Below are 24063 nucleotides of genomic sequence, written 5' to 3'. Positions count from 1 at the left end.
TTTTGTAGTACTTAGTGCCGATCTGATGAGTCGAGTCATCTCCCACTGATTTTGAGTCTGTTCTTATGGTATGCGTTTTCACCACTCTCGAAGTGCATGGGAGGGTTGATCGCTCACAAGCATACAGTATTTAACCCAGAAATTTTCTTCAAATACCTGTCCCAAGTCAAAAGCTAGTTATACAGCTGTTGTCGTGTGGTTGCTATCTGTCATATGAATAAGAAGATGTGGTATGAGTGCCAATGAGACAACTCTCCATCCAAGTCACAATGTATAAAAAGTAAACAACCACAGGTCAAAGTACGACCCACAACACGGAGCAACGGCTCATGTTTGTTTCTCCTTTAATACACCTTATCGCTATTCCCGGCTGACCCGAGAATCTGTCCCGCTTGAACTTTTGACGTCATACAACAATCACTTTTCCATTGTGGCGTCAGATATTTTGTATTGTGACGTCAACATTTTACGGGAACCTGTGTGATGTCCAGTAATGGCGGACAAATAGCGATAAGGTGTATGTCTTGAGCATAAATCAGGCCGTTGTTTTATGTTTTGAATTATTTCATGTTTTTGTCATTTCGGGTATGTCTATCGATTCTAAAATGAGGGAAAGGATGCATATACAAATCAACAAATTCCATAAAAACTGAGAAAAAAAATATGCATGGAGCTTCAAAGTTCCTCCATATTGATTTTTAAATTTTAAATGTATTATCGCTCCCCTCTTCCCTACTTTATACTAATCGAGTCAGCATGTATCGTTTAAGAATTTGTTTATCAAACAAAATATGTCAATGTACAGCAATTCAACTATCCTTCAATCAGCTTTAATCTAAAATGCATAATATGGTTAAAATCACATTTTCATAATAACATCTCTCCCCGGAATTGACATTTCAGGAACTTTCATTAATAAAATCTTTTGCAGTTTATTTCAATTTTATTCTTTCCAATAGAAAGCAAAAGTTATTAGCAAGTTGCTGATTGAAGTATACTGTCTACAGCCAGCACTTTGAATCAGACACATAATAGTCTTCTTTATGCACAAATGTAATTGATTTGAATACAGACCATATCTCTAGAAATAAAAATTGTTATCACATGTACATGAATGAGTCTACTCTGTTAGTGAATTTCCTTTCAATGGGGTTGTGTTAAAATGTTCCTAAAAAAAAATTAACTGAACAGTTAATATGTTTTGTTTGTACTTGAGAAGTTATTTTAGCAATGCTATCAAAATAAAACAATCATACTGCTTAAATGTAAATTGCAACATGCGTATTAATTACTGTACATCCTTAACTATAGTACGTTGAAGATGGTGCTAGCATTTGTTGAAATGTATGTCCAAGTTAGTATAGAAATAAATATATAATAAGAAGAAGTTGTGTGTTGATGGCAGATATATATTTGATTCTTTCTGTTTAATTCATAATTATATAACTTAAATAGACGCGGACGATTAAGATCTAAAAATATTATGTGGACATCTATCTATTGTTGAAGATTGAGTTGCCCTTTATAGATATACTTTTGTTATTTTTGGCGTTGGGTAGCTGTCTCAAAATGTATATCCATCATCCCCTTGTCGTGTTGCTTGAAGTCTTTATATTTCTATGTACTGTTTGGTAGATTGCTGTTTGTCTTTTTGTCATTTTCTTGGACATGGTACATGTTATCTTTTTCTTCTACTTATGATTTTTTATTGGCCCTTTGGTATCGTCTGCCTCTTTTTTTAACTTAACCCAGCTACTCAGCATGTGCCTGTTCCACCCCCAGAACCTCGGCAGTACTTTGTCTTTGTTGTATTTAAATGAATTTTAGTAATTTGGAGAATTCAATGTTGATGGCAGATCTTTTAAAGTCTCTAATTTTTAACAACTTTAAACTCGGGATGAGCTTGACATATTATTTATACATCCTGAAGTAAACACCCGTCTACTATTGTCGAAGAAAGCACATAGTCCCCTAGATGTCTGTTAGTTTCCATGTTTCTAATGTATAATTGACGTATTATACTTCACACCTTCTTTTATTAATATATTTTATATAATGTGCGGTTTCTGATATCTTTTACATCTGCAGAAGGTTGGAAATTCATAACAATATACATTAATTGTCATTTTAGATTAATTTATCAAATCGTTGATTCTAAAAAAAAAAAATACGAAATAAGACCTATATATTTTTACATTCACAAACTATTTATAATTATAACAATTGTTGTAACCACAATTCCGCCCTCTTTTTCTCAATTGCGACAGCATTGAATGATACTTATCACTGGACTTTTACTAACCATGAGCAATTTGACTGGTATATGATCTGCTTACCCTTCCGGAGCACATGAGGACACTCGCAATTTTAGTTGGGGTTAATGTTGCTCCGTTTTTAGTTTTTTATGCATTATTTTGTGAACTTGTTTGTCTTTTCGTCTTTTTGTTTGTTTTTGTTTCCATGGCTGTGTCAGTTTTCCTTCGACTAATGAGTTATGAAAGTCCCCTTGGTATGTCCCCCCCCCCCCCCCTTTTTTTTAAATTTATCTTTTTTGTACATTTCACAGACGCATGAAGTGACAGCAAATAATACGTATACCCAAAACCACTTTACTATAAAAAAAAAACCTACCAAAGTTGATAAATGCTCGTCGCTTTGTTTAATCTTGAACACTAGTACGATAAAGTAATGTTTAATTTAGCGTTTGTCCATAACAAATAATATCATCAAATGCACTTTATCTAAGCGATATTAGATCAGCGAGAAAATGAGGCGTTAACTATGACAAGGCTAGTAAACACATGGCTTTGTGATTAAATAGATGTCGATACAAACTGATAAAGAGTGGAAACGAAAAATAACTCAATTACCATAAGAAACACATGGGACAACTTACGATAAATAAAGTATCCATGCATTGGCATTCAGTTGGCACAATTTATTAATTTAAATTGACGCTAGGGGGCGTTAGGTATTAAGGTCTTGTTTGTTGATAAGGACCGTGAGGAGCAAAATAATGTGAAGATATAAATCAGTATGCAAGGCATCCCTACATTTAAACTGTTAGTTTTCTCGATTTGTTTCACATTTTTCATGTCAGGGTCTTTTATAGTTGACTATACAGAGTGGGTGTTACTTATAATTGTTACACGACGTACGGTTGCCTATGATTCCTTACATCCACTTCATTTGAAATCTGGTGGTTCATTGGCAATTATACCACATCTCCGTATTTTCATATTGGCTATGTCCTGGATCCAATGTAAGTTTTTTTCAGTTGTCTTTAGTTTTGTATGTAATATTTTGCAGTAAGTTGTTTGTCCTCTCGTCATTTTGCCATTATTTTGTCGCTCTATTTTCGACTTATGAGTTTCGAGTCTCCTTTTGATATTTCCCGCCTCGTTTTAATTATTGAAGGGGTAGGAGTCTGCTTTATCTTGTTGTAACTATAAACAACTATTGTTAAAGGAAATTCAAATCTATAAAGATAACGTTGTATTTTGATCTTATTGTTTATGATTAATGAAACAGGAAAATACAGCTAGATTGTTTCTTGTACATCTAACCATCAACAAGTTGTTCATTCAAATATCATGAGTGGAAATGTTTTCATCTATGTTTGAAATTGTTGGTTGGCATACTCTTATGCGTATTTCTGTTTAGTTCAAAGTACAGAAATTAAGCAAAACAAAATCATAAATAGAAACATTTATAAAGGTTAATTGAATTTGACTGCATAATGGATACTGATAAAGTCGTTAGCTGTAACGAATATCTGCTGTTAGTACTAATTACAGAGACAATGACGCAAGCAATATGAAGTACACAGAAGAACGGACGAGATTCAAGTTTAATTTATTAAATAAAACATATTATACTAACAGTAATGTCATGCAAAAAAGAAAGAAAAAAAAAAAAAACAAAAAAAAAAACATTAAAATAACTCTATTTGTTTTTTATCGAATTAATCAGATTAATGAAACCAATTCTAAATTCCATGATTATTGTTTTAAAATAAGGAATCATGTTATTCTTCAATCTTCATTCTGTTTCAATCTTTGATATTAAGGTCAAAGACGAACCAAAAGGTTTGAATAAATGGAAATTTGTGAGTAATTCGTACATGTCCGTGCAGTTATTAATTTTACTATAGTCTGTACTAAGCTGTAATACAAATGTATGTAATGATTTTTTGGGACGTTGCTTTCAGAATTTTTTATATAAAATCTGTATCTCAATAAGGGCTTTTATCTTCGCCTATATATATGTGACAAACATGTGTAATTTCTTCATTCTTATGCGACCGTTGGTATTAACAGCTTTTAAAATAGTCGATTTTATGAGGATACTTGAGACTACAAGTACATAATTAATAATACATGTAATGGATTATACTTGTATGTCCGATTACTAACATATCACGTTGTCAGAACAATAGGCTGGCTTAATCTCGTTAATTTGTGTCTAGTAATGAAATAATAATTCACTCCTTCAAACGAATTTATTAGCCTAAGTGAATATTCCATTAATGGTTTATCATTATTGAAAAAATAATTTAAGTCTATTCTACGGAAATGGTAAGATAGTTGTTGAGAAAGCAGTAAATCGTTTCAACGCATATATAGCTTTTCTACACTAGGAAGTTTGAACATTTGCAAATGTGGGGTCTCGTGGACCTCGTAGTCTAAATACTTTATCCACGATGATCTATAGTCTGTTAAAACTGAGATTGTGAGTTCGAACACCGCTCGTGGCAAGGTGTGTTCGACTCCGATCTTATTTGACTAGCATTGCTAGTTTTCCCGCCGAAGGGCGGCGGCCACTCCATCAACAAAACCTGGCCGCCATGATATAGTCACGTGTATTGAATGTGGCTTTAAACACAAATATAATTTATATAAGTCACATTCAATCACTAACAAATGATTTACTGTATATAATACATTTAAATGTCAGGAATAGCAATACAACAACACGAGGAAATTTGACATACAACTTGTAGGTGTTTTCTTGTATGATTGAACAAGGATGTTTACCATAGAAAAAGCTTAGTTGCAATGGGTGATAATAGTTTAACCTAGCAACATGTGCCTGTCCTATGTCAGGAGCGTGTAATGCAGTGGTGGTCGTAGTTCCCGTCGGTCATTCTTGTTTTTCGTTAATTGGTTTGTTATAAATCAGGCCGTTCATTTTCTCGTTTGAATTTTTCCACATTTTGTCACGTCAGTGGCCTTTTATATCTGACTAAACTGTATTGGTTTTGCTCATTGTTTAAGGCCGTAACGGTGACATAACGTTGCTTGATTACATCAACGTCATTTGGATTCTAGTGGATATTTGTATCATTGATCATGATATACCACATCTTATTTCTATAAGGATATAAAATATTTACTATATGAGCTAGACAAGATATTTTCCATTTACATTTAGTAGCCTGTACCATTACTTTATTCACTACTCATGATTAATTATTATTTTTTTAGAATGAATATTTGGCTTTGGCAGATCAACTTAGTGAATATATTGTAAAATTACTGGACAAAGTCAGAGGCCATGATGAATTAGAAATCCTTTTGAATAAGAAGGGGCGTGATAGTGACGATGAGAGTTATGAACTTCTTTCACGATTGAAATTGGCAATACATTACAACGAAAAGAAGGTGAGATAATAATGTGTGAAAACTTTAGTTTTATGGAGCTATTTATTGTTCGATTTTGCTGAGACTTTGGCGTTGATGTGAATGAGAAATATTTAAAAAGGTTGAACATATCTAAAGTATTGACCAATCAAAATCAGATATGAAGTCATGTGCTATGAAACGGTGAGCTGTTCGTGCTCCACTAGTGTTTCTCCTTTTATAGCACGTTAATGAATCATTTCCGGTGATTAGGCACTACACAATAGGGGATTTGTAAATGTCTCTCGTCTAACCCTTATAGGCATTTTCTAATATATAATCCAACGGGTCATTCAAATTCTCTATCCTTAATATATGAACGAATGTGAAAGTTCGAAAAAGAAATAGTTTTTCTATACAAAAGATACGCAAGGAACACAACACAGAAAATTAAAGCAAAAGCAACATAGACCCCTTTAAAAAAATCGAACTTCAGAAATGGTCAAACCCAAAAACAAACTGAAAGCCGAAGATGTGATTTAATACGTTAGGGCTACATGTACAATCTAGACATAAAATATTAAACAGCCAAATTCATTCAGGGGCATCTTTGCCTGAGAAAAGAACACATTGCTTTACAATATTTACATTCATCGAGAAAGTTCATAAGTACATTTGGTCTGCCGAACCTTTTGACTAAGCTGGGGAATTTGAATTAAAAAATTAATTAATTGTGAGCGTTGTATGGAACTAGCGTTAAACTAAATTCCGAGATTGATTATTGTAATGTTCTTTCTGTTAAATTTGATTTCCAATTAATAAAAAAGAACAATGGCGTCGATTTTTTTTTAATAAACTGTGAGTGTAATGATTGAATCGTCCTCTTGAAAACAGATGGCGACGGAGCAGACGTTACCCCAAGAGAAACATTAACAACCGAAGCGATCTTTTATTTAATTTATTATATTAATCTTCTGTTATTATTGTCTTTTAAATGATTGATTTTTGTTTGCCAATTTGTTTTTTAATACGAGAGGGTAAAATGAACAAAAAATTGTTACACACTGAAACACTTGTTAGAGTAGAATGTTAGCCTCGTTTTCACAAATACAAACTGTCATTTTAACTTTTAAGTTATAATAATACACAAACCTTTTAAATCATGAATTGAAAAGATGCCCTTTAAATGTTTGAAAAAAAAAAAAAAAAAAAAAAAACAACGTTTTAATAATTATAATAAAAATAACTCATCAAAGAAATTTTGTAGACGCGCGTTTTGTCTACAAAAGACAAATAAATTTCGATGTTAAAGAGCGTCGATGACCAAAAATATAATTGCTGTGGACATATATTTTGAGAGAGTTGAGTGTCACAAGAGAACAAAAACCCACTAAAATCAGTGGTCCATATATTTATTAGAGAAACATATTATACCACACTCCACCGTGTATTCGGATATAAACGATCACAGAAAATACCCTGTATGTCAACCATGTAATAATAGTGAATTATATCCCTGACTTATTAAACAAATATCACAGAAATAGAACGATAAATTTGTTTAATGACACAAAAAAGCATAACAGGAACACCTACACTAATTGAAACAATAAACAAATGTCACCGAAGCAGTGTGGACAAACTTAAACTGTTTAAATAGTGGAGTCGATCTGTCTACAGTTATAAAATTTATTTAATAAAATTTATGTCTGTAATAGAACACATCCTATCTCAGCATAATGACGGCCATTTAACTCTCTAGTAAAATTAACTTGAGATATGACAGCATAAAATAGCTATTACTAAATTTTGAATCATAATTATGCAATAAACATTACAAAGAATATTTATAGTGGCTGCATTCAGTATATTAATTCCTAAACAATGTTATATGAAATGATTCGATAACTAATTTGATTTGATATACCAAATGCGCTTTTTGGTTGATTGTTGTTTACTTTAGTCCAGTAGCAAATAGTGCATGCATTATCAGGACGAGGGGCTTTTCGAATTCAAATATTTCTCACATAAAGTAATACGTATATTACCTATAATTGTTTACTTTTTATACATTGTGACTTGGATGGAGAGTTGTCTCATTGGCACTCATACCACATCTTCTTATTTATATTAGAATAAAGAGCAAGAAACCGAATGTGACACACATTCCAAAGTCACCAAAGCCACATGTATATCGTAATAATAATGAAAATGTCTTGGGTATAAATAAAAAAAAGTAATATGCTAGTACAAAAGCACTGTCTACAAGACTGGTGATAATCTCGCATCTTAAAGAGCCATTTGATCGACCTTGTGAAATTAATTTTTTTATGCTGATACTATTAAAGTCAGTGCATTGACACTTCAGCTAAGTTGTTTTATAATATGATGTACAAAAATCTTATTATTTTATAGTTTGTAGCCCATCCAAGCTGTCAACAGAAGCTGGTCAGTATATGGTACGATGACCTGAGGTCACTTGAAAGATCTAATTGGTTCTTTAGATCTATGATGGTGGGGTGTGTTACCATTACTTATCCTTTCATTGCGTTACTGTATATGATAGCACCAAAGTCAAAGGTATAGTTTAAACGTATATTGTAAAATGTGTATAAATGCATGCAGATTGTATACTATTGATATTAAACATTCCAATGTATAACCTATAAGGGTTTCAATCTCCAATAACACACAGGAACAGGACAAAGGGTTAAATTATTTCCGACATCAAGTTCTCGGCATTTGTTGTCCACCTTTTTGCTTTAATATAGTTTGAATATGTCTTTTTCTTTTGCATATTTCCTGTTAGCTACATACTTCAGGTTCGAGGACTCAACATGTGATATGTTTTCGCGGTCTTAGATCTTTAAATTCCGGAATAGGCGTATGATCTGTACATTTACCAATTGTGTCATTTTCCTAATGTTGTCAATTTGGCTGAGTGTGAATTCACATATTGGGTGACGCACGCATAGAAGGAGACGCTTGGTCTTTTGTCGTTTGAAGTTCATGAAATACCCTCAGGTGTTGTGTTTTTTTGTTTTTGTTTTGATTTGTAAACTCGGAAGAGATGTTTTCCTACATGGAAATCTTTTAAAAATTAGTCCGAAAAAAACTTTGACTTATTTCTGTAAACTATAGATTTTGTTACTGCCATTTTAGTTGTGTTCAATAATGTTTTTTTTTCTATTTCAGATTGGCAGATTTACAAAGTATCCATGTATTAAGTTTATTGGTCATGCTATATCATTCATAACTTTTCTAATAATGATTGTTGTGTCAAGTGTATCCGAAATGCCTAATATAGCAAATAGAAATTTTTCAAGGTACGAGAGGAGCACGGCGTTTGTGCATTATTCAGAATTTAGAAACAGTGTTATAAGTAACCATGCTCAAATACCTCAAGTATTGCCCGAGGACTTTGCATTGAGGACATTTAAGCCAGAAGTTATTCATATGTTATTGACAATCTGGATAGTAGGTAAGCACACACAAATATATCTTAAATAAAGGCAACAGTAGTATACCGCTGTTCGAAACTATAAATCGATAGAGATAAAAACAAATCCGGGTTACAAACTAAAACTGAGGGAAACGCATCAAATATAAGAGGAGAACAACGACACAACAAAAACACAACATTAAAATGTAACACACACAGAAACGAACTATAATATAACAATGGCCATTTTCCTGACTTGGTACAGGACATTTTAAGAAACAAATGGTGGGTTGAACCTGGTTTTGTGGCATTCCAAACCTCCCGCTTTAATGGCAACGTCAAACACAACACCAAAACGACAACATCACATGACAGGACCACAATACAAATAAATGGGAGAACATATAGGACAAAGAAACACACGAATAATAGCTAGCAGAAGGTACTAGGCTTAAATTTCAATAAACCAGACACCAGACAGAACTTAACAATATAAATTCAAACTTAATGCAACATGTCATACAATCAAAACTAAGGTAAAGTATTGAATTTGATTACCAAGTTGTAATGATTTTTGTGATGTCAATGCTGACTTAAAAGATGACTTTTAATTACCTGCTCTATTTGCTTTTTCGATATACTTTGCCAATTAACATGAATGAAATGATAAAACAAATATTTATGTTAGCAAAGATATTCTTAGAAATTAGTATAGCGAAATATTAAGTCAATCTGTTTCTGTCCTGAACATTTTACTCATATGAAAAAGTCATGCAATCAACAATTTTCAATTAATAAACTAACTGTGTCAAGCCCTTTCCATCTGATTTCTACAGTTTATTCTTATGTTGTGCTTTCATACCACCATCCAAGGTTTGAGGAAAGGGTGAACGATTAAATACATGTCCAAACCAATCTAATTCTTTACGCGTGCGTCCTAAGCCAAAAGCCTGTTATCAAATGGGTTTTGTTGGTGATTGTTGTTTACCACCATTACTTTCTCTAATAATGTTTAGGTATAAATTAAGGCAACAGTTGTTTACCGATGTACATATCGCATAAATAGATTGAGTAAGAAGACAAATCAAGGTAATAAACAAAAAACCGAGGAAATCGCAATAGCAGTGAGACTGTGTGCGTCGATAGGGTTAAGCGTTTCTTGCTATGCATGCATTAACTGCCATGTGCATTCTATAATCTGATGTCAAAGATTGTTTATGCGTGTGTCTAAAGTCTCATACAATTTGATCAATACCTTGCCGCGTCAATTTTGTTTGATATTCTGCTACTGATTATACTTAATAAATCTTTACGTACCAATTGCCACAACGATAATATTCTTTTAACACTTAACTTAATATGTCTTGTCTAGTTTTCGAGACGATTTCTGCAATTTGACATGTATTTATCATTCAATTTCAATTGATATGCAATTTATTACATGAAATTACATGATACTGCAAATAAATTGATATACCATACGTGCATCTTAAAAAGATGTATAGTCAGTGGTCTCCGGAACCATTTATATATACTCTGGAAATATACAAATAAGAACGCCGGGAACTTCCAGTAAGCCAGCCGTGATATATATTGAATGGTAACTATATATAGTATTACACGATTCCACAGTTTACTTGATCATGTTGATGAAATGATAAACTGTGCATTTCAAAAATTGTACTTTTCGTCATTGGTACTCGAAGACATATTGAACATCTAAAAAAACACATTAATTGAAAACAATAAACGTAATTCTAAAAATCAAAACAGGCAACACGACCAGCTAAGGAGCATCTTTACGTATATATCGGATATAATCGTAACATTTTTATAAACAAGCTTTACTCGAAGTTTCACCCCCCTGTCTGTCACCTTAAATTTCCTCAAGTATAAGAATCAAGGTACTAGTAATAGTCTGCTAGTACCTAAACACTGGCTACTGGAACGTTATAATAGCAGTTAAAAGCGAAGGTGGTCGGTCATAAATGATAGGACACTGTAATTACATAGGTTAAGTTGGATATTGTTAATAGAAAGAGAATCTAAATGTGTATAAAATTTGTTTTGAAGGTATGCTTTGGCAAGAATTAAAACAAGTGTATTCAGAAGGTTTTTATGACTACTTCGACTCATTGTACAACTACTTAGATGTAGCTGTTTTAACGCTGTACATAACCTCATTTACCATGCGATATGTCAGTATTATGAAGGTAAGCGTTTTTCAAAATCGGTAAATTGGTAGATTGTCATATCAAGCGTAGATGAGTGAATATTATCTAATATGATTATCCTCTAAAAATAAATATTCTTTAATTATTCAAATTCCTTATTATTGCGTTAAACCAGGCAATTGATATTATGTTCACGTGAGTAGACGGGGTTTGAGGAATCATTTCCGCACATCATCCATAAAGTGAAAATGTATCTATTGTTGTTTGCTGTGAATAAATTTATCGTAAGATGTCTTTTAAATTTGAAGAAATCCATAGTATAATAGTTCAATAAAGAATATATTGGAGTTATCTTTCTTTGTACTGTTTTTTTCTTAAACTGACACCATTTAATATAAGTCCTAGAATAATGTTGTCGTGCACCATGTCTTCAACCTGGACTGATATTTTAGGAAATGCAATGCCTTACGCAACATAATTCAATAAATCACGTACCAAGGATAACTATGACGTTTAAAGCATTATAATTGGGCATGACGGGGTCTTTCCTCAATGTGCGGTTCGGTCAGCATAGATCGACCTTTACATTCTTCCTCTTGGTTTTTGAACCATTATAGATTGAAGTATGTACTGACAAGCTAGTTAAGTACAGTAATCTGAGTAAGAAGTTATGGTGTTCTAGATTGAAAAAAGGATTATAGTTAAACGCTTAAAAAGATGATTCCAAGATATAAAAGCATCTGTAATATCAGTACATGTATGCACAAGACATTTATTTGAAAAACTAGGTTCTGAATGGATGAAAAAATAAATAGAACGAAAACATGGCGCCACCATCTGTAGAAAACTATTGAAAGTCACGCCAAATCTGGAAATACAATAATAGAAGAATTATTTCTTCTCAAAATATAATTTTCAGACTCCCTCCAATTTTCATTTGTGTGAAAAGAGTAAATTACTAATTATAAACCGACATTCGTGTTACCTTTGAGACTACATTTGGTAAAATGTTTAGACAAAATAGTGTAACCTTATTTCAAAGAAAGACAATCAACTAAATTGAAAGAAATGAAAAGAAAATCAACAATTCTGAAAATATTACTCAAAACTTTAATACTGTAAAATAAAAGTAATTTGTGATTCCTGGAAGTTCCTACTCAAAATTGTTTGATAAACACTGTATGATAGCAATAATTACTATGAGTACAAACAATATTATAAATACTTATATACAAATTTTAGAAAATAAAAATAAAATTAAAGAAGTATTTTCAGGTTATTCAATCTATAGATTATTTTGAAAGTCAAGAACATTGGTATGCCTTAGGAAATGGATCTAAAAAGGCAGAATCTAACTGGTACTGGCTTCCTGCTGGTAAGTACGGATAATGTCGGATATACAAATTAAAATGAAAACAACACGTTATAAATTTGATGCGTCCGAAGCGCTTTTCTGGATTTACCTTCATTGGGAACGCTCAAAGCCGAATATTTGAAAGTCAAGGATGTATAAGGACCGAAAACGTTGCAGAGCTATAAACATAAAAGGACCTAAAAATAGCCAAATCCATCTAAGGGCAACTTTGCCTGAGGGAGTTGAAACCTCAGTTTCAGCATGATTTCAAAATTTATGAACGGGCAATTTTAGATAGTTTGTTATAAACCATGCCAGTACCGAAGTACTGACTACTGAGCTGATGATACCCTCGGGGACTGATAGTCCACCAACAGAGGTATCGACTCAGTGCTGTAAAAAATGAAAACAACACGTTATAAATATGATGCGTCCGAAGTGCTTTTCTCAAAACGTGATATATTGTACACCTTATAATCATTAATGGTGGTGAAGAACTATTCAACACATTTGGAATATCAGTATCGCCTCTTAAAACTCGTAAATCATCAATTTTGATTCGAGCGTCACTAATGAGTCTTTTTAATCCAGGTATTTATGATGAGTTTATTAAATATTTAATGTTGAAGGAACTAAAAAAAGGGCAATTTTCCAAAAACAAACCCCAAAAAAACCCATAAGAAATGAACAATAACCATGCATGACTAAATGATGAAACTTATGACACCAGATATTACGAATGCCAAATCTGATTTTATCAAACGATTACATTTAAGCAAGTTTGTATCGGTCAGATACTTTATATAAACTTGGTTACACAACCAAGTAAGCATAGTGCAAGACATACAGAATTGTACTCTACTCAGGCAGTACTCGTATACTTCAGTTCAGCATTTGATTTACGAAAATAGTAAAAAAAAAGTACCAAACTCCAAGGGAAATTCAAAACGGAAAGTCCCTTATCAAATGGCAAAATCAAAAGCTCAAACACATCAAACGAATGGAAAATAACTGTCATATTCCTGACTTGGTACAGGCATTTTCTAATGTAGAAAATGGTGGATTAAACCCGGTTTTATAGCGAAAGACAGTCGAAAAAGGGATATTTAAACTCATAAGTGTAAAAGAAACTGTCAATGCCATGGCAAAAAACGAAAAAAAATCGATCAAAAGACACTCAATTGATGTACAAAACACAACATAAAAAAAACAAGACTAAGCACCACGAACCAGTAAACGATTACGTATACATAAATAGACCGTATTTAGATATAAGAAAATGTGGTATGAGTGCCAATGAGAGACCGTATTGTCCATATAAACGTAATGCACGATTGTTAAAAAGGTTTAATTTTTATACAGAAAATCTTAGCCTTTTCCAGTTTGATTGTATCATATCGTAAGATATTTCATTTACAGATAGATATTTTTGGCATGCTTTGGATCCACACAATATTTCAGAGGGCCTGTTTGCCATAGCAAATATTATTAGTTTTACACGATTATCCTTCCTCCTACCAGCAAATGAATTATTTGGACCTATGCAAATCTCACTTGCAAGAATGATAACCGTAAGTTGCTGCTTGAGCATGTTAATTTTTTATTTATGATATGGAATGTTCTTTTTCTTATAATAGAAATCATTTTGAACGTAAGTCCTATTTAATCTGACAATAAAAATTCACACAAAGATGTTGTAACTTCTTTGTGCCTAACTACTGTAGTAATTTGATTTTGTGAATCATAAGAAAAAACATATGAAGTTTCTGTCAAATGTTCAAAAACTTCTATTTGATTTGTATAAAACTTAATATAAGATTTGAACATATGGTTGTTCCAAAATAAAAAGCCAAAGTATGCTCAGAATAGGAAACAACTGCTCGCTCAATATAGCACTTAGTTAATACTAATTTTAGTAGACTTGTAGTCCCCATTGTTTCATCATATTAGTAGTAAATGCATGGGTACTGACATGCTTAATAACATACTTTTTTTTCAATTCTCCTTTGATAAATTAAAGACATTATTAAGATACTATTGTTTCAAATCCCGCAGGCAAAGTTGACATAAGAATAATGTGGCCTATCCTGTGTGTTCAGTTAAGTCATATAGGTCCTTTTGTAATCATGTACTTAAGAAGCGTTTGCTTTCGAAAAGGGTTTGGGCGTTCCAGATTATGGTAAATCTAGAAAGGCATTAAACCGGACATAATTCATAAAGTGTTATTTTCATTTATTGGCGATTCCTTTTTTTCAACAAAAAAATCATGTTCAAGAAAAATCGAATTTGGAAGAGATGGCAGATTATATTATCAAGCAAAGGACAATAATTTTATGTTTGTGATGAAAATGAAAAGAAGCGTGCACTTCTTGGATTTCTTGGATCTTGTGTCATGTTACATATAACATATGTAGTAAATAAATATTTACATACATCAACCAATCAGTTTGTAGAACTCGTTGGTGTCACATTAAGTATATACTGATTCTGGAGGACCTTAATTTGCTTTCCGTCTTTTATTTCAAATTTTTCCAATCTGTTTGATATATACTAATATGAATTATTTTATCCTCATTTATTTGCAGGACATTTTAAAGTTTGTTATAATATTTCTGGTAGTATTTGTCGCCTTTATGGTTGGTTTACATAACCTGTATTGGTACTATCCAGTTGATGTTCGATCGCAGGTGCAGTTTGGGACGTTAAGCAGTAATATATCAGCAAAGGCTGAAAACCATTTTGGAATGTAAGTTTTATTCTATGATTTCTTTTTAAATTTAATTTATTTTACCTTTTAAGACAAAAGTCTCGAACAAAACATTAACATAAGTTGTATCGCATTTTATATCGCAAAATGTTTTGCTACGTATGTATGTACGGATGAATAAAAACAAACAAAAGTCGTATGCATTTTGAATTGATGTAAACATCTGTCATCAACAACCGATAACAATAATGGTGACGCTTTCAAAGGCCTTGGTGTTAACCTTGGTAAAAACTTATCTTAATTGAAATACTAAAGATGATAGCTTTTATTTTAGGATTAATCACTTCATATCACCAAATATATTAAAAGAATAAATAAACATTTTATTATTTTCAGTATTGACAAGACATTTATAACAGTATTTTGGTCCTTATTTGGTCGTGGGGATCCTGATGTAGTTGAACTTGGAGATTTTGACAGTTACTTTATACAAAATGTTGGCTACGTGATATTTGGTGCCTACAACATTTCCACAGTTATCGTGCTCTTAAATATGTTGATAGCAATGATGTCAAGATCATTCGAAATAATTCAGGTTTGTATTTTTTTTGTCTTAAATGTGAACTCATAGACAACATTTTCTTTTATTTATTTTTTTTAGAAATCGTCGTTGTCATTGTTTTAATCATCAAATTAATATTAATCAGCGTTTCAATCATCGTCATCATCACAACTGTCGTCGTCGACCTCCTCCTCCTTCTCATCATCATCATCATCATCAATAATCATCAATCATCAGTCATCAATAATCAATCATCATCGTTTATTCAATTTATATAAATTTTTCAGGAGGAGGCAGACACAGAATGGAAATTTGCTAGGACAAAATTATACATGGAATACATTAGAGATGATGCAACTCTTCCTATTCCATTTAATATAGTTCCAACTCCAAAAGCACTTTTACGAATTTTCCAATTTTTTTGCAAAAGCTGTTGTCCACAAAAAAGTGAGGCTGATGTAAAGCCACATCCGGGGAGAGTAAAGGATAGAGAAATGTTTAATAGTGCCAACAGTCCTGTAAGTTTCATGGTACAAATTGTTTATGTATATAAAAGAGTAGTCATGAAATCTTATAGTTATTTTGTGAAAATGCGTCTGAATGGGGGAGCCGAAGCATTTTTATAGTGAAATTATGATTATAGAATTTGTAGATTTTAAATAAAACAAATAATTTGTAACTTTATATGCACTATTCTGGAATTTGAGCGGCGAAACAAATTGTCGAAATTGTGCATTAAAATTATCGTTTATGTTATAACACTGCATATATGTTCAACAGTATGCTCCTAACACACGCAGAATGCAACGACGTAATAGAATACACAAGTCATGTACATGTTTATCTGTCTCGTTATTTTCAAGTGTAATATATTCCACTTAATGTCAAGCGCACTAACTTCCAAGGGAGGGAAACCATGCATATGTATGTGTTTAATGAAAACAAGAGGCCGAAGATACAAAGGGACAATCAAACTAAAAAAACTCTAAGAGAGATGATTTTCAAAAGAAATATTGTTTTCACCTCTGATCCAAATGAGGGAATGTATACGCGTTGTCAGTAACTTTAATGTTTTTACTTCGAGTTTGTCGAAAAATAAAACCTTTGAAATTTCATGCACATAATTGTTTGAAATTTTCGTCAGTGAATGTAAGTCATAGTTTCTTAATTATTGCAATATACTTCTTATGGTTATTCTATGCCTTATTCATGTTATTAAACATTAAACATTTCTTCTATTTTCTACATCCTATTTTTTAACACATTTTTCGATATCTTTAACAGCAAGGTAGAGTCAACAACATTGAGCGGGAGTATACTAGTGAGCAAAAGCTAACAATACATCTTATTTGAAAAAAAATGACAGTACTTTCTTTGCCAAGAAATGTCCATGAAAGGGAAAAAAATAAACTTTCTCTAATGTATTGTTTACAGATACAAATATATAACATATGCTACTGATTTTAATATGGAATCTACATGTATTTTGGGAGACAATAATACGAATAACTCGCAGGAATATTAACACAAAAATAACCAGGACACTATAGTTTTCTAAGGAAAACTTTACCTTAGTTAGTTTCAATCTATACAATTATATAATTTGTTTATGGGAAATTTATAATTATTGATGCCAGTATTGACGAAAAACTATACTTTAAACGTTTGATACCGATTACACTCGGTATTTCTTTTATCACATTATAGCACTCGAAAAAGAGCAAAAACTGGAAGCCAAATACATGAACCATTACCAAAATTATCTGCTTTAAAGTTTTATTCACCTAAATTATAATGATTCTGGAATTGGGTTCAAATATTTTGTTATTTTATTTTTTGTATATATTAAGGCTGCCGAGGCTGCAACGGCAGGCTGGGAGGAAAATCGTAACGGGTCAAGTGAACAGTCAAAAGGAATAAAGCGTTTTCGGGAAAGAAACAACACTACAAATGGTTTTGTACGTTGTGACTCAGATCCGAATCTTGTCTATGTTTCCCTAACATACAAGGTAATTTATTTTAGTATTGGTGTTCAAACGTCTTTATTAGTGTTTATTGTGTTTTAACCCTACATTGACATATGCAAGAACATTTTTTTTTATATTAAAGTTATAATAATAATAACTTACAGGAATAGACGTAAAAATAATGCTTAATGTCTTTCAGTCATTTCAGGACAATAGAATATGTCAGTGATGTATACAATATAAGTTTGTACGAGACCAATATTTGTCTCATATTTGCGCATAGAGGACAATAAACCAATCCACCTAGACACTTTATTTTCTTATTCCGATCCTACCCGTCTTTGTTCCCATAAATGGAACTATTAAAGTGGAGAAATATCAACTACATACGTAAGGCTTCACAACTTTCAATAGTCTAAGCAATCCTTTTACTATAATACCATAGCGGCAGGTCGATAAAACAAAAATGCAGAAAAAAATTGCAGTCGATAAGACGAATAAAAAGGATACAACTGAACAATGAAATGTGGAATTTGCATTCAACCTGTATAAAAATGAAATTTATGGCAACCTTGGCTTTTACCTTTGGTAAAAGTTTTCATCAGAGCCTTTAATCAGAAATGCTCAAACCCAAACTTTTCAAACGAAGGATGTATGACCAAAAGGAATATATATATAAATTTATCGGTGTTTCCACGGTCTATATCACTGTGCTCAGCTCTTCATATCATTGTATATCACGGCTTGTGACGTCAAATACGTTGACCTGGATTTATTAACTTTGACCCGGACATATCATTGACGACATAATGAATGAACCTACGTTGATAAGCTTGACCCAAACTTCTCACGTCATCTTTCGGTTTGCTGGTGAAGCAAACAAAAACACTTGTTTCTTTCTTGCAAATACACAAAAACAATCCGATAAATCAATTATCAGGTTGTCTGCATAACGATATTGTAAAATATCAGCTGCTCGACACAATATGGTGCTTTTTTGAACTCGTTCGCTGCGATCACTTGACAAAAAACTTCATATTGTGACTTGCAGCTCATATAGAATAAGAAGATATGGTATAATGGCCAATGAGACAACTATATCCGTAAGTATCCGAATGTCGCTGATCGGAATTTTGTTTTATATGAAATTGGATACAAAACAATAATATCGTTTTAATCCAGTGTACAATATTTTTTAACACAACCCTATTCATCGGTCCAACTTCGTACATGTACCCTAATTTGATTCCATTTGAGAGCAATACAATGTATGAACTTAAATATAGTAAAGTATTGCTGTAACACAAAGCTTTACTTGCATTTTAGATCACTATAATACAGTAATTTGGCTCAGAAGAAACACCGACATAGCTAGATAATACAATTAATTATCTAATTACTACCACAATTTGATATTAATAAGTATTGTAATTTTCATTGTTATTAATAAATGTAATGGCAGTATTACAAATCTATCTTGAATCAATCCTAATCCTATCTTATTTTTGGGAAATATTTTTACAAATTCATATGGGACGTCACTTTGTGTGTTTTTTTAGAATTTCAAATGTGACGTCACTTTGTGCGTTGAGGCTTTAGCTAACTCGGCTGTGTATTTTTATATGTTGGATTAAGTTGTTTTATGTAATGTATCCGTTTTTATTCTGTAGTAGTTAGTCCCCACTTTGGTTTTATCATGTATATCTATTATATAGTCATTTTATAATATTTACTGTTTGCAAAATTATAAATTATTCTAAATAATAAGGATGTTCTTGTCCCAGGCAGAAAATCCTGGCCGTGTTAGGCGCAACTTTTTGGAAGTTTTGGTCCTCGGTGCTCTTCAGCTTTGTACTTGTTTTGGCTTTCAAACCTTTTTTATCTGAGCGTCACTGGTTGGTCTTGTGTGGACGAGACGCACGTCTGGCGTATTGAATGTTAAGCCTAGTACCTTCTGCTAGCTATTATTCGTGTGTTTCTTTGTCCTATATGTTCTCCCATTTATTTGTATTGTGGTCCTGTCATGTGATGTTGTCGTTTTGGTGTTGTGTTTGACGTTGCCATTAAAGCGGGAGGTTTGGCATACCACAAAACCAGGTTCAACCCACCATTTTTTTCTTAAAATGTCCTGTACAAAGTCAGGAAAATGGCCATTGTTATATTATAGTTCGTTTCTGTGTGTGTTACATTTTAATGTTGTGTTTTTGTTGTGTCGTTGTTCTCCTCTTATATTTGATGCGTTTCTCTCAGTTTTAGTTTGTAACCCGGATTTGTTTTTATCTCTATCGATTTATGAGTTTCGTAACATACTGAATATTGCGATCGGGAACCAGTCTACGAACAGCGGTATACTACTGTTACCTTTATTTGTATTAAACTTGAAAATAAAGTTTTTGTATCATTAAAATAATGTAGGTCCATTTTTTTTCCCCACAAAAGTGTTACAAATGATTTTCAACATCATATGTGGCTTAAACAAGCATGTTGACGTGTATAACTTCTGATCATACAAAACTGTAACATGTACTATGCATATTGTGGATTTAAAAACGTTCAAATCCTGGCTAAGGTATTCAGCAATGTTATAGATGATGGTCTGTTTACCCTATTTTCTGAGGGATTTGTTATGAACAGCTAATTAGTATTTCCCTGACAATGGCTACAATTATACACACTAAATGAACGGAAAAGAATGTTCATATATATGTATTGACAGTTCGTGCCCCCAAGCAATACTGTATTTCAATCTTTGTAATTGACTATGAGTATGACCTTATATTGAACGATATGTGGTTAATATCATCTTCATAATACTTTTCAGAGAGTAATGAAAAGAATTGTAAAGAGATACATATTTGATGTCCAGAGAGAAGATGATGCAAGTGAAGGTTAATATTGTTTATCTGATTATAGTACACACATTAAAATTTCGACCAATTTTGACAATAAATGTTTCTTCAGTGATGTCCAAAGCCAACGTATTTGAAAATCCAACGCATTTTTATAAATTGAAATGCTGATAACACCAACAAGGAAAAAACGTATAGCCAAAGGAATCTTAGTTTTGAATGAGGCAGACATATCCCTCTAAATATTGTATTGAAAAAAAGTCTGTTAGTACAGCCTCAAAATCTAAAATATATTATCAAATTGTTTGGGGTTTTATAGTGATCTACAATACGAAATTTACGTGAAAATGTAAGTTTTAAAAAAGTAACAATGCATATGAAATGTTTTATAAATCCAAATTCCTTTGTCTTTTAAACGTTTTTAGTAAACAAAACCCGCCATAGATTGGAACATAAACTGCAAGATCTTTATCACTTTGTCATTAACAAAAAGGATAACAGGAATAACCAATAATTTTGGACCTAATGATTTTATTTACGCCTAATGAGCCATTACCGGGTCATTTTCACACACAAAGTTGTACAAACGACTGGTTCCAAGTTAGATGCTTCGACCCGGTCATCAGGGGACGGCATTTAGCCTTGCGTGGTAAAAAGTGAAAGAAGAGATAACGAAAATAATGTACCATAGACTAGAACTTTAAAGAATAAATGGGTTCTCAATTTGATCGTAACATTGATTTAAAATCAAGTATATACCTGAATGTAACATGTGAAAGAAACTTCTGTTACAGGCAATTACTCATGTCCTATTGCATTGGATAACATGTGATGATTAGCATGAAACAATCAAATGATGTCACTATTACATTGTGTATTTACACCTTTTAAACAAGATAGAAACACATTTATACCATTTTCTACAAAAGAAAGTGCCTGTACCAAGTCAGGAATATGACAGTTGTTTTCCATTCGTTTGAAGTGTTTGAGTTTTTAATTTTGCCATTTGATAAGGGACTTTCCGTTTTGAATTTTCCTTGGAGTTCGGTATTTTTGTTATCTTACTTTTTACAGTTTGCTAAAAAAAAGGTTTCAACAAAATGTAATATGTAGGTGATAGAAATCATCTGTAAAATAAATTTACAAAGCAAGCAATCAAAGGCTACCAACGAGAGGCGGAAGAAGCCGAAGGGATATGCAAACTCATAAGTCGAAGATGAAATGAGGACGCCATGGCAAAACACGAAAACACAAACACAAACAGAAAAGATGAACAATTTAGGCTCCAACTATGCTATTCAGAGTGTTGCTTATTCTATATAAGAAAACCCTCAATGCTATTTCGCATTTGGTGATGTCACAATAGGGGGAAAGAGGACCGGTTAGGAGTCGGAACAAGGTACAAAATACCTTTAAAAAACTATTTGAAATGAAAAATATATATTCATATAAAATAAGGAGATGAGGTGTGATTGCTAATGAGACAACTATCCACCAACTAACGTGGATTTAAGCAAGTTTATGTCACCATATGTATAAAACGACGAGCAAAATTCATGGCATAAGATCAACGCTAGCTATGAATGGCCCCGACATGACGAATTGTGAAATAATTCAAACAAAACAAAACCAATGGCTAGATTATCATTAAATGCAACGGAAGAAGTCAAAGGGATATTCAAACTCATAAGTCAAAGATGAAATAACGACACCATGACAAAACACGAAAAGACAAACACAAACAGAAAAGATGAACAGTTTAGGCTCCAGCGACTCTTTTCACAAAAAAACTTACGATTAAAATTGATCGTAAGTTATACTGAAATGTGTATGACTTACGAGTATTTTTACTCTTAAGATTTTTTGTGAAAAGAGCCGCAGCTTAGTTTGGTTTGAATTATTTCACAATTCGTCATGTCGGGGCCTTTCATAGCTAGCGTAATTCCTATTTCGCACAAAACAGTTTATGTACTGCTTGGATTGTATTTTGTAACATCTTTTTTGCAATTTATGGAAAAGAAATGTTAATTTTATTCTGCAATGTTATTCTCTTTGTAGTTGATTTTGACGAGCTTAAGCAAGATATTTCCAGTTTCCGATACGAAATGCTCAATTATGTGTCTAAAAAGGATACAAATAATGAACTGTTAGCAGACAAAATGAAATACTTAGATCTAAAGTTGAATCAACTTATTGATCAACAAAATGTGTTAATTACGTCCCTCTTGAATATAAATAATACGTCAGATCAATTCAAAAGCTTAAGTCTAGCTTCCAGTATAAGTACTTGTGATTCAGACGTTTTATCGAGTAGTGGAGATTCTTTTTCAAGCAAACGGAACATGGGAAATGGTACATGTTCAATGTTACATGATATTGCAGAAGAACACATAGGAGATGCACCAAGCTCATCACCTTCCGCCAACACCTCTAGTGATGTAAGGCAAAGAACTCCATCAGAAAAACGTAGGAACTTTCACAAAGATGAAAAGGAAATTGATTCTGTTTGTACGGAACAAGTTGAAATGACTGTTTTTGACAGAGAAGACTTGAATGAAGTTGTTGTAGCTCATGATGACTTATCTTCATCCCTTTCAGGGTCCATTCATGATTTCCATTTGTAGTTTCAATTATCATTATGACTAAAAGTGCCTGCAATTGTTACAGAATCTTTTCACAAGAAAGGTTTAGTTTTATTGGTTTTTTTTGTTTTTTTTAATGGGGGGGGGGGGGGGGGGGGGTAGGGGATAGGATTTCAAGGTTTAAAAAAAGTTTGTTTAATGATTTTTTGTCAAGCAAATGCCATTTCATTTATACTATAATAATATAATGCTCGAATACGTATAGAAAGAAATAAGCTATTTTAGGAAAAGTAATAATTTTTGTGAATATATTCATCATGTGGTTGGATTTATTTTACCTCCATGAAACTTTAAAATTAAGTTAAAAAAATAGTATATGAAACTATTCAAATTAAACAAATACTTTCAATTGAAGAGTAAAACAGATATTTAATTATTAAAAGAAAAATTAAAGGTGAAAAATGGAACAATTTGGCTTACGCATGTCGAGAAATAGCAAATAACAAATAAATGAATAAAATAACAAATATAAACAAGATTTGTAATTGCAAACAATAACGTATGGCTCGTTCCCCCATTACCAGGGTAACGGCAGCCATTTTGAAAATTCCAAAGTCAAAGAGCGCATCAACACATGCCAAATAACATTTTTGTAAAGTTTCTTAAAGTTTGGAGCATTTTGGAATTTTGGACATTTTTGCTGTTTCCATGGTAACGGCGGATATTTTGAAAATTCAATACCCCGATTGCAAATCTGCATATGCTGGTTAACATTATTGTATAGTCTATTAACATTGGTTCATAA

The 24063-nt window shown here is 32.4% G+C and overlaps 1 protein-coding gene across 1 annotated transcript in view; it reads left to right on the top strand.

Moving 5' to 3' along the window:
• Positions 1–23385, top strand: part of LOC127702471 (short transient receptor potential channel 7-like) — a 72689-nt gene extending 49304 nt beyond the window's left edge. The window contains exons 5-16 of the mRNA XM_052206679.1: positions 5487–5663; positions 8037–8201; positions 8817–9102; positions 11137–11276; positions 12513–12612; positions 14011–14162; positions 15177–15337; positions 15695–15893; positions 16148–16378; positions 17711–17869; positions 20649–20715; positions 22735–23385. Coding sequence (XP_052062639.1) covers positions 5487–5663; positions 8037–8201; positions 8817–9102; positions 11137–11276; positions 12513–12612; positions 14011–14162; positions 15177–15337; positions 15695–15893; positions 16148–16378; positions 17711–17869; positions 20649–20715; positions 22735–23300 — 2403 coding nt within the window. The 3' untranslated portion in view covers positions 23301–23385. The remainder of the gene's footprint in view (positions 1–5486; positions 5664–8036; positions 8202–8816; positions 9103–11136; positions 11277–12512; positions 12613–14010; positions 14163–15176; positions 15338–15694; positions 15894–16147; positions 16379–17710; positions 17870–20648; positions 20716–22734) is intronic.
• The last annotated feature ends 678 nt before the right edge of the window (positions 23386–24063 follow it).

The sequence above is a fragment of the Mytilus californianus genome, unplaced genomic scaffold (genome assembly GCF_021869535.1).
Source record: "Mytilus californianus isolate M0D057914Y unplaced genomic scaffold, xbMytCali1.0.p SCAF_5, whole genome shotgun sequence".
NCBI classification, from domain to species: Eukaryota; Metazoa; Mollusca; class Bivalvia; order Mytilida; family Mytilidae; genus Mytilus; species Mytilus californianus.
Note: the sequence above shows the minus strand (reverse complement) of the source record. Positions and strands in the feature narration are given on the sequence as shown.